The sequence below is a fragment of the Sapajus apella genome, unplaced genomic scaffold, assembly GCF_009761245.1.
Source record: "Sapajus apella isolate SASKATOON/1434 unplaced genomic scaffold, GSC_monkey_1.0 scaffold137, whole genome shotgun sequence".
Lineage (NCBI taxonomy): Eukaryota > Metazoa > Chordata > Mammalia > Primates > Cebidae > Sapajus > Sapajus apella.
The window spans coordinates 779,256-791,274 of record NW_022437077.1 but is presented as its reverse complement, the minus strand read 5'-3'; the positions used below and the strand labels follow the sequence as shown (position 1 = coordinate 791,274).

The 12,019-nt window shown below is 48.8% G+C and overlaps 1 protein-coding gene across 1 annotated transcript; it reads right to left on the bottom strand.

Annotated features, from left to right (window-relative positions):
* Positions 1–363: 363 nt before the first annotated feature.
* Positions 364–10,376, bottom strand: OCSTAMP (osteoclast stimulatory transmembrane protein). The gene is given in 6 exon segments (XM_032263623.1): positions 364–702; positions 704–775; positions 777–838; positions 841–1,195; positions 4,553–5,555; positions 10,333–10,376. Coding segments are annotated over 6 exon segments (1,698 nt in total). The 3' UTR covers positions 364–540.
* Between the last annotated feature and the right edge of the window lie 1,643 nt (positions 10,377–12,019).

The following is a 12,019-nucleotide window of genomic DNA, read 5'->3' as shown; positions in this document are numbered from 1 at the left end:
CAAATGCCAAGCTGCAACCGATCCAGCTGTTTCTGTACCTCACATGTGTTTTCTGTACATCTTTCCTTTTTCTGTCCATAAATATTATCTGACCATGTTGCACCTCCCTCCCCAAGTTGCTCTGAACCTATTCTGGCTCTGGGGGCTACGTTCTTTGCTCAGTTAAACTCTGTTACATTACATTTTTTAACTAAACAAGTATTTGTTGTTTATCTGAAATCCAAGTTGAACTGAATGTGCTATATTTTAATTTGGCCATCTAATCTTGGCAATGGAAAGACCCTGAAGAAATTTGAAGCAGAGGAATAACATAATCTAAGATTTAATAAATACATTTATTTATGTAATTAAAACTCTGGGTTACTGTCAATGAGCTTAGAGGATTTCGAAGCATGTAAGTTCCAGGAACATTTAGAGGAATTCATGATGTGAGGTCTCCATCTAACAGGTAGAGCAGTTGGTGCAGGTGAGATGAGCCTGGAGGAAACATGGGCTGTCTCTGCACTTCTTTGACTTCATCTTTGCATGGTTCGTCACCTGTCATCCAGGCCTGTCACGCCCAGTATCTCCTTCGATCCTGACCACACCCCTGTGTAGAAAGTAGGTCGCATCAATGGTAAATACGAGATTGTTACGCAGATGAAGAAACTGAGGCTTAGAGAGGGGAAGTGACCTACCAAAGGTCACACAGGGAGGCGACACAAGGGCCAAGGGTGCCACTCAGGTCTGTGCAACTCCAAAGCTCTTTCCCCTCTTCCTCACTGCTCTCGGTTCTTCAAGGCAGCCAGCCTGTGGTCTATCCATGCTGGAGGCTTGCAGGCAGGTCTGTGTGTGGGGCACAGGAAGGAGCCCCCAGGGACAGCTGGTGGCCTTGGTGCCTGTTGTGTCTTCGCTGGAGCCGGGCGTGCAGGTGGCGGATCCTCCTCGCCTCCTGGGCTGTGAAGAAGGAAGCAGCGATGGCGTGCCGCAGGCGGCGGGCATAGGCCTCTAGGAGCACCATGGAGGCTGCCAGGAGCTGCAGGGCCCCTGAGGCCAGTGGGGCAGCCATTCGGGGACGCCGGGCGGGTAGCAGTGGGCAGCGGGCAGAGGTGAGGCGGAGCTCCCACTGGTAGGAGCTGTGGACAGAGAGAAAGGGGTTCTCCGGAGGTGGCTGGTTGAAGAGGAAAGGGATGAAGCCCAGGACAGTGTATGCCACCTTGGGAAAGGAGAAAAAGGCAGCGTCAACTGAGGACCCCTCTGGGCACTCCCCACGTCTAGAGGAGGCTGGTCCAGGTTTCCCTGCCTTCATCTGCAAAACGGGTACAGAAATAACTTCTGTTTCCCAGGGTTTGAGGAGGACCCAATGAGACTAGGAGTCTGAAACAGGTACTTTTGCCAAATAAAAATCACCATGCAAATATTACTATCGTTAGCATCTTTGAGCAGAGTATTTTAGAGAAAACAAATTGTTTACGGATGTTTGCTCTTTGCTGAGTCCTTAGTGAATACTTTAGATGTTCTATTCCATCCAATATACAGAATTCTATGGGTCAAGCCCAAGAGGAGCCTAATTTCAAAGATAGGAAGTGGCCGGGCACGGTGGCTCATGCCTATAATCCCAGGACTTTGGGAGGCTGAGGTGAGTGCATCACTTGAGGTCAGGAGTTTGAGACCAGCTTGGCTAACATGGTGAAACCCCATCTCTACTAAAAATACAAAAAATTAGCTGGGTGTGGTGGCATGTGCCTATAATCCCAGCTTCTCCAGAGGCTGAGGCATGGGAATAGCTTGAGGCCAGGAGGGGAGGTTGCAGTGAGATCGAATCACTGCACTCCAGACTGGGCAGCATAGCAAGACTCCATCTCAGACAAAAAAGAGATGTGAAGCCCAAAGCCACACATGAGTTGCATGTTGCTGACCCAGGAGTCAATCTCAGCCAAGGTGGGCCCCTGTGTCCTGCTTGTAAGCATTGGGTCCTGCAGTTTCCATGGATACGTCCAGGTGAGGAAGAATGGTATCTAGAGAGCCAGGGAAGAAGGAAGTTCACCATTTGAGCTTTGGAACCGAACTGGGCTGGATTCTGCTCTAACCCAGGGGTAGAGGGATAGCCTGCCACACCCCAAATGGTTCAACTGAACGTAGGAGAAACTCCCAAAGCTTTCAGAAAAGATGAAATAACATCAAAGCAATGAGTGGGCCTGGCCAATTTATGCCTTCCTAGAGGATCTGAGTGGGGGCCCTCAAAATTGCAGAGTGGGAGCCCACAGCTTGCAAGAAAATGCTGGAAACAATGGCAGAGCATCACTGAGGCTCTGGAAAGCACAGAGAATAACATTGGAGGAAAAGCCTCAGAGATTGACTCCTTGGCCAGAGTCATTGAGAAAAGTTGGCTTGAATGTTTTAGGAAAACCATCAGATTACTTCCCTTCCCTTCCCCTTCCCTTCCTTCCCTTCTTCCTTCCTTCCTTCCTTCCTTCCTTCCTTCCTTCCTTCCTTCCTTCCTTCCTTCCTTCCTTCCTTCCCTCCTCCCTCCCTCCCTCCCTCCTTCCTTCCCTCCCTCCCTCCTTTTCTGTCTCTGTCTCTGTCTCTGTCTCTCTGTCTCTCTCTCTCTCTCCTGTTTTCTTGCTTTCTTTCTTGATGGAGTCTTGCTCACCCAGGTTGGAGTGCAGTGAAGCAATCTTAGCTCACTGCAAGCTTCACTTCCCAGGTTCAAATGATTCTCTCACTTCAGCCTGCTGAGTAGCTGGGATTACAGACATGCACCACCACGCCCAGCTAATTTTTGTATTTTCAGTAGAGATGGGGTTTCACCATGTTGGTGAAGCTGGTCTTGAACTCCTGACCAAAAAGTGCTGGGATTACAGGCATGAGCTACCATGCCTAGCCCCCTATTTTTCTTTTTATGTATACACAAGAAAGATATGACAAAATAAACCTATGTTAAATAATAAGTGAACTATTTCATACAAATACAATTAAAATTCTACGTGATAAGAAAGCATTGCAAGATTGAATTGGTAGATTTTCTGCCCTAAGGATACATAAAATAATGGTGTGACTTGCAATTGATGACATCTTGGATTTGGTGGAAAAGCAGTAAATCAGGGAACATACTTAGAACATTGCCTGACACATTTCTTTACTGTGACCTATGGTAAGAAATGCATTTTACAGGCCAGGCATGGTGGCTCATGCCTGTAATTCCAACACTTTGGGAGGCTGAGGTGGCAGAAGTGCTTGAGCCCAGCAGTTTGAGAGTAGCCTGGGCAGCATAGTGAGACCCCGTCTCCAAAAAAAAAATTAGAAATGAACTGGGTGGTGGTGATGTGTGCCTGTAATCGCAACTACTTGGAAGGCAGAGGTAGGTGAAGTGGGAGGCTCATTTGAGCCCAGGAGGTCAAGGTTACAGTGAGCTGTGATTCCTCCATTACACCACTGCATTCTGGCCTGAGCAACAGAGTGAAACCTTGTCTCAAAAAAGAAAAGAAAAGAAATGCATTTTACAACATCCTCAAAGCACAGATTTTATTGTAATTGAAGAAAATATTCACAAAATCATACACTCCCATATTGCCTGCAATATAGCCTTATAATTTTCCAGTCTATTCTATTTCATTAAAAAGCGTCTATGACTCCATAAATTGATTAAATTGATTTTGTGCAGTTTGAAAAACACTTTCTTAGTATGTAATAAGTACTTGATAAATATAAACTGTTAATATTATTAGCTCAGAGTCTGACACTTTGATATGGTTTATGCAATGGACTTTTGTGTGAGATCTCACTGCTAGAAATAAAAAATAAAAAGATCTGTGGCAAAAGAAAGGATCGAAAAAACACAACTCTTGATCTGTTAGTAATACATCCAATTATAAGTCGATAGTAAACATTTTTTATATCACTATTAAAATAGTAAATATTTCAGGCTTTGCAGCCCATACAGTCTCTGTTGCAATTACTCAACTTCACCTTTGTAGGGCAGCCACAGACAACACATCAACAAATGCCATGGCTGTGTTCTAAAAAATCTTTACAAAACCCAGAAGCCATTGGATTCATCCTGAAGGCTGTAGTTGGCTGTCTCCTGATCAAGGCCATTTCAAAGCCCTCCTTTAGTCTGATATAGGCAGATGCGAGCTATTAATAACAGTGGCTCTTTATTAAATATCTCTGATGTGGCGCAGAGCTTACTGGGTACTTTAAGACAATATGACATTGTAAGCCACACAATAGCCTCGTAGGGTTAGGAGGATTGATCCAACTTGTACAAATGAGGAAGATGAGGCTAGAATATGCTGCCACTTGTGAAGAGTGACCTTGGGGGCAAGTTATTTTAAGGTGTCTGTGTTTCAACATCCTCACCTGCAATAGGGATTGAAAATAGAACCCACTTCCTAGGGCTGTTGTGGGTATCTGATGTGTCCCTCTGCCCATGGCATGGGGCCCCATGGCTAATTCAAGGGCTATTTCTTGGAGGCAAGTCCAATTTAATCACAAGAAGTCAAGGGTTTAACAGACCCCCCCCTTCCCTTAAGGCAAAGACTCTGTTCCCTCTTCCCATCATCACACTTACATCATACTTGACGGAGAGTGTGATGGGCATGGTTGGCAACTTCTGAGCCCAGTCCACGGTCGCCTGTGCCAGGAGGAAGGCCACATGGTCTGTGGCCACCGCCACAGCTGTGGCCACCAGCAGCAGGCCAAGCAGCCCCAGCCTTAGAAGACAACTCAACAGCTCCTCCTGTGACAGCCTCAGCCGAGCTGCCTGGAGCAGCCAGGTGGGCGGAGGGGACACAAGGTGTGTGGCCTGGGCCTGTGCCAACCGCTGGGTCAGCTGATGTGTGGCGTAGATATTGTCAAACTGCAGGTCCGTCAGGTAGCAATGGAGGTACCGGGCCGACTCCACCAGGAGGCCCAGCATAAACAGCCCTGTGACCACTCGCTGGGTACCTAGTGCTGCTGCCCGGGCCAGGGACTCCAGGCCAGAGAAATCCTCCAGGACCTGCTGAGTGACCCTGAGCATGTGAAGGTAGAAGGCAGAGCCATTGCCCTGGGCCTCAAATGTCAGGCCCCGGCTGCCCACCTGACCTGCGGGGCCCAGAGCCCTGGACGCTGCATGCAGCTGGTGAGTGGTGTTGAGCAGACTCTCCAGGGAGCCCTCGGTGACACACCTCAGCACCTGCCCGGCTGCACCCACGTTGGCCAGGACATTGGGCACCACAGCAATGGCCAGGGTGGCAGTGCTATAGGAGAGGAGCAGCTGGCGGCCTTGCTCTGTGCCCAGGGTGGGCATGCTGAGTGCAAACAGGCAGCGGACTGGGGGCACCAGGCCCAAGCCCAGGAAGACCAGGAGGCCACAGACAGCGGCCACCTTGGCTGAAGGTCCAGGAGGATAAAGCAGAGAGGTCACCAGCCAGTGATAAGCCAGACCTGCAGCAGCGGCAGCCAGGGAAGCACACAGGAGGAGCTGGGTCAGCAGCTGGCCACAGCTGGCTGGAACAGGCTGGGAGAAGGCATCCCAGGCAGCCTGCAGTGGGGCAAGGGCCTTCCAGAGCCCCAAGCACCAGGACCTCCACCTGCACACAAAGAAATTGAGGGGTGGGTTGCTATCAGGAGGTGGGTAGGTGTCTGTCCACTGTCCCTGCACCACAAACCCATCACTTGGTTCTGACAACAGACTCCACACTTTTTTTTTTTTTTGAGTTGGAGTCTTGCTCTGTCGCCTAGGCTGGGGTGCAGTGGCACGATCTCAGCTCACTGCAGCCTCCGCCTCCTGGATACAAGTGATTCTTCTGCCTCAGCCTCTTATGTAGCTGGGATTACAGGCACGTGCCACCATGCCTGGCTAATTTTTATATTTTCATTAGAGACAGGGCTTCACCATGTTGGTCAGACTGGTCTCGAACTCCTGATCTCGTGATCTGCCTGCCTTGGCCTCCCAAAGTGCTGGGATTACAGGTGTGAGCCACCACGCCTGGCCTACTCCACCCTTTTAGTTACCCAGGTGGACCCATCAGAGTAACTCACTCTATACCCACGTGACACAAGCTGAACCAATCAGAACCTTCCCCAGGATTATACTCACTGGAACTGTCAGGGAAAAGCCCAACTCCCATGCAGTTCCTGAGGATGCGAGGTTGAATGTCTGTCCTGCTTGAGTCCATAATTACAGTTTTGTGAAAGCAACTGGTCCAAGAGAACGAAAGAGTCATGAAGTGAGAAGCACAGAGGAAAGAGAGAGAATGAATAAGAGGAGAGAGAAAAAGAGAAACAATTCCACTTGAATTCATAGTCTTGGTGGCTTGCTGTATGATTCTGCACCTTCTATTACTTTCTGGACTTCTGGGTCTCCTCTATAATTTAGGGGTGAGAAAGGTGGACTAGTTGGCCTCTGAGGAATTTTTTTTTTTTTTCTTTGGGACGGAATTTCGCTTTTGTTACCCAGGCTGGAGTGCAATGGCGTGATCTCGGCTCACCGCAACCTCCGCCTCCTGGGTTCAGGCAATTCTCCTGCCTCAGCCTCCTGAGTAGCTGGGATTACAGGCACGCGCCACCATGCCCAGCTAATTTTTTGTATTTTTAGTAGAGACGGGGTTTCACCATGTTGACCAGGATGGTCTCGATCTCTTGACCTCGTGATCCACCCGCCTCGGCCTCCCAAAGTGCTGGGATTACAGGCTTGAGCCACCGCGCCCGGCCTCTGAGGAATTTTTATAGTCTATCATTCTTATGTTTATTAACTCAACAAATACTTATTAAGCAACAACTTTGTGCTAACCACTGGAGAAACAGAAGTGAAACAAACACAAGTCCTCACCTTCCTGGGGCTTGTACTATAATAGGAGAGATGGGCGAGACATAGTAAGGAAAGCTTAGACTCTGAAAACATTTTGTTAGCAGAGTCAATAAGATTTGCAGAGGCTGATTGGCTGTCAGGTGTGAGAGAAAGAGGGGAGTCAAGGGTGACGAGGAGCTTTTGTGTCTGAGCAACTGGAAGCACTTAGGTGTCATTTCCGGAGAGGAGAACTCTGTGGTCAAAACAGTTTTGAGTGGAGGGGGAAAGAGGAGGAATTCACTTCAGAATTCGTAAATTTGAGATACAGTTGAGCCATTCCGTGAAGCTTTTGAGAACGTGGTTGGAATGAGAAGTCAGGAATTCAGATAGGAGGACAGGCTGGAGTTATAAAGTTGGGAGTCATTGATTTATAGTTGGCTCCCAACTTTATATCCCTACCTGAAGCTATGGTGCATAATGAGATTCCTGAAGAGAATATGTCGCTGGGGAGGAAAGACATCCAAGGGCACGCCTCGAGGCAATCCAGCAAAGGAGACTAGAAACCAATGCGATACTTGGGAAGCCAAGGAAACAAAATGTTTCAAGAGAAGCGAGTGATCAAATACGTCAAATGCAGCCAAAGGTCAAGAAAAATGAGGACTGAGCAATGCCTTTTAGCCACTTAGAGATCACTGCTGACCTTGGCAGGGACAGTTTGCTTGCTTTTTGGGCCAAAAACCTAACTTTTCGAGTCCAGGAGAGACTGGAAGGAGATGAATGGGAGACACGAATATAGACAACTCTTTCCAGTAATTTCTGCAGTCAAAGAGCAGAGAGATAAAGCAGTGGCTGGTAGCTATAGGAAATTGGACCACAAGAATTCACATAAAGTGAGGAAATCTGTAGCATGTTTACAGATGGAAGATCTCATTGAGAGGGGACACATTGACAAAGGGGAGACTCCCTGGAGTGACATCTGTAGGGGTGGGGGCAGAGGGTGAGACAGTCTTAGAATGGAGCAGGGGTCATTCATCCTTAATAGCATGTGAGAAAGCAGAGGAAATAGGTACAGATGATGGTGAGTGAACAGGCAACGTGTGTGCAGTTGTGCAAAGTATCCTCTGATATACACAGAAGAGAGTGATGCTAAGGGTGTGACCTCTGGACTGCCTGGGCTCCAATTCCTGCTCCATCACTTGCCAGCTTTGTGACCTTGGGTACATATCATAACCTCTCTGTGCCTCAGCCATCTCATCTGTAAAATCGTGCAATGAGAGTATGCACCTCCTAGGGTCGCTTCGTTTCTGGCACAGGGTAGGCATCACATCAGCTATCATCTACCACTAGAGTCAACTCCACTGGGGCAGGGACTTTGTCCCTTTTGATCACTGATATGTCCCAAGTGCCTACCATAGTGTCTGCCATGTATTGGGCACTCCAAAAATATTCACTGACAGTAGCATGATCGATTGCTTCTGTTTGCTCAGGCTGGCAGGAAGCAAGGTCAGCAGAGAAGGTAAGATGTTGGAGGAGGTGAGGGGTGCTTGAAGAGGAAGGAGAAAGTACAAGACGTTTGTCCGGGAAAGTGGGAGAACAAACGAACTAGGGCAAGGACATATGGGCAACACCGAGGCCCACTTGGAGTTAGAGATCATGCACTATCTTAAGTGAGAGCAGGCAGCAAGGTCCTATGTCAATATGGTTATGATGGGCAGGGAAGGTGGTCGGGAGGCTATCGCTGTGTTGGTTACAGGCAAAGCCGCTGACTTGCTCCACCATCGTCAGCTCCAAGGATACGCATGTGACCGGGTCTAGTTGATCCGAGTACCTCTGCTCCCCTGGCCACAGTGACTGGTACAGGGATTGCACCAGAGCGGAGTTGGGCTAAGAGAGCTTGCCTCCGGGCTTTGCTGCAATGACTGAAAAAAACCTGCTCTTTGTCGCCTTGAGAGCTAAGCTGGCAGGAGGGATGCCTTGAGCCTTGGGGACTACCTTGTAGTGTGAGTCAGCCTGGGATGAAGGCAACACAAGGAAAACAGTGCTAAGAAACAGAGAGAGAGGTCCAGTGGCCTTGCTGGAGTCCTTGGATTCAGGCATGCCTGAAGCCCAAATCTATGCTGGACCACACACTAGAAAATGTCTGTTTTTCTCAAGGCAATATGAGATCAATCTGTCACTTGCAACCAAATGAGTCCTGACTAATGCAGAAACCTCTGTCACAGGGCTCCTGGAACAATAAAATGAAGTAATGTATGTAAAGCACTTTACACAGGGTCTGGCACAGAAGAAGGATCCTTTAAAACTGCACCACGTGTTACCCTGATGATACTTACACCAACAATTAAATGTTTACTCAAGTCTCCTCTGTGCTAGGCTCTGTGCTGACAGCTGATCAAGATGACTAAGATGAATTAAGTCCTGGTCCCACGAAAGGAGTTCACAGTCTAATTGAGGGGACTTAAATAGATCATTAGAGTTTAAGTTCATTAAAAAAGAATTATGAGGATGATATGCCTGGGGCTGGACTGGGGTGGGGTAGATGGAGAGTGAGTCTGTTTTACTGGGCAATCAGGAAGGCTTCCTGGAAGAGGCGACATTCCAGCTGGGGGTGGAAGGACAAGTATCAGTTTATAGGTGGAGAAGGGAGTTGGACATCCCTGACAGAAGGAACAGCATGTGCAAAGGTCCTGTGCTCTGACCATCAGGAAACAGGAAGCTGGGAGGACTAGAACAGTGGGAAGCTGAGATGCAGTGAGGCCTGTGGGGCTGGAGTGGAAGCCACAGTCTTGAAGCCCTAAAGCTGAATCATATACACATGCACTTTATTGTGGCTGTGTGTGTGTCTCTCTGTGTGTGTGTGTGTGTGTGTGTGTGTGTGTGTCTATAAACTGCCTCATTTGGAAATAAGAAAGTTTCACATTAAAATCTGAATTTCCAGCTTTTCTTGAGAGATGAGAAGATCTAGGTTAGAGCTCTCAGCTTTGTAACAAGTAGATGGAGCTGAGTATTCATTAACCCCCTTTGACAGGGGAGCAACCCGTAGACTGCTCCCGCTAATCAATCAGCAGGTCTATCTGCAAACCCAGGTGGCCTCCCACAGGTGCACCCCCTTCCCAGCTCCCGAAGCCTTTTGAATTTGGGACTAACACCCACCCACCCCCGCCCTTCTACTACATAACTAACATTTGGAACACAGTGACTTTCGGAATAATGGCTTATAATAAACACAAGTTTAAGGATTGAAAGCCAGTCCTAAGTCGTATTGGAAGACAAGCCCCGCACTGGGTATTGTAAATGGCAAGGAAACCAGCTGCTGTTTGGTGAGTGCTTACTCTGAGCCAAGCAGGTGCCAAGTTCTAAGCATGCATTTTCTCATTCCACTCTGGCAACAGTCTCGTAGATGTCATTATTACTTCCATTTCACGGATGGGGAACTGAGGCTCAGAGAGGTGAGGATTTGCCTGAAGTCACACAGCCAGGGAATTGCAGAGCTGAAGATTTCGGTTCATATCCTTCACCCCTGACAGCTGACTGTTCTCTCACCTGTATCCCTCAGTGTCTAAAGTCCCCAGGCCTACCTGGTCTTGACAAGGTGCTCAGCTTCTCCTGGGTGGCCTGGCATGCTGCCTGAATGGCAGTGGTTTCAGGCGGGCGGTCTCTGGCAGCTGTGGCAGGTGGAGAGGAAGTAGGGGAATCGCCGGGACTTGGGACCTGTCACTTCTGCTTTTCCACTCTTTAATGAAGCTCTCCTGGGTGCCTTGTCCCGCCCTTTTTGAGGTCCACCTCCCAGAGGGTTGGGCAAAATGCCTCATTGTCTGCCCACAAGCAGGAGCGGGTGGAAGGTGTGGGAAGAGAGAAAGACAGCCTTTTCCAAGCAGTGTCTCTGATCCAGGAAGGTAGAATTAGTCCCATTTTACAGACTAGGAAACTGAAGCGCAGAGAAACCATACAGCTCCCCTTTCCCTCCCACTCCAGAGTTGTGTGCCCCAAGGGGAGCCTGATCCCTTCTCCTGGGACTCATAGGAGACAGTCAGACCCCTGCCAAGTGCTGGGAGCAGTGGCTCTGGTCTCCTTCCCCGGCTCCCTTCCTGTCTTTAGCCTGACTTGGGCCTGGCTTCAAATCTCAGCTCTGTCCCTCCCTACCTATGAGACCTTGAGCAGGTGACCTCATCTCTCTCTGTCTGTTTTCTCCTCTTAAAGAAAGGCTAATAAGGTTGGGCACAGTGGCTCACACCTATAATCCCAGCACTTTGGGAGGCTGAGGCAGGCAGATCACCTGAGGTCAGGAGTTCGAGACCAGCCTGACCATCATGGTGAAACCCCCGTCTCTACTAAAAATACAAAAATGAGCCAGTTGTAATGGTTCATGCCTGTAATCCCAAAAACTCGGGAGGCTGAGGCAGGAGAGTCACTTGAACCTGGGAGGCAGAGGTTGCAGTGAGCTGAGATCGTGCCACTGCATTCCAGCCTGGGTTTGGAGCAAGACCTTGCCTAAAAAAAAAAAAAAAAAAAAAAGATTAATGAAAACAACAGTTAACATTTATTGAGCACTTACTATGTATTAGTCACGCTTCTGAGGAATTTCTCTTCAAATTCACTGAGCCCTTGCTTTGAATATCCCTTTATGGTAAGGATGTTATTTTCATTCTACAGCCCAGAAAACTGAGACTCAGAGCGCTACGTCGCCAGCCACGCCACTCAGCTATTAATGGTACCGCCATGATTTCGAACCAGCAGGCTGGCTTCAGGGTATACCAGTTAGCACTGGGCTCTGCTGCTGTGGAGGGGATAATTCACAGACCTCGTGATTACTTTGTGGTGCAGCTGGTACTGCAAATAGTAGATGCTCAATACTGTAAATTCCCTGTGCACACCCTCTGCAGTTATTGTCCTGCAGATCTGCTCTCAGGAAAGCCAGTTCCTACCTGGAATGCAGACACCTCTCCAGCATCTCTGTTCCCCATCAACCCCAGCAGACCGCTCCCGAGTACCCCAGGCTCCTACTCTGTGGGTTGGAGCAGTAGAGGACACAGCTATTTTCCCTTATAAGGACATGCTGCCTGGGTCACTCTCAGGCCCCACGGGAATGTCCTGTGGCCTGGATAGGGGAAGTGACATTCTCATAGTCACACAGCGATTGAATGGAATACCTGTGGCCAGAACCCTCAGAGGGCCTAACACCCCTCCCAGACCATGTACCCCTCCAGGATGTGGGGCCAGCCACCAGGTCTGCAGAGAACTAAGTACACGAGGCAGAAGAGCAGC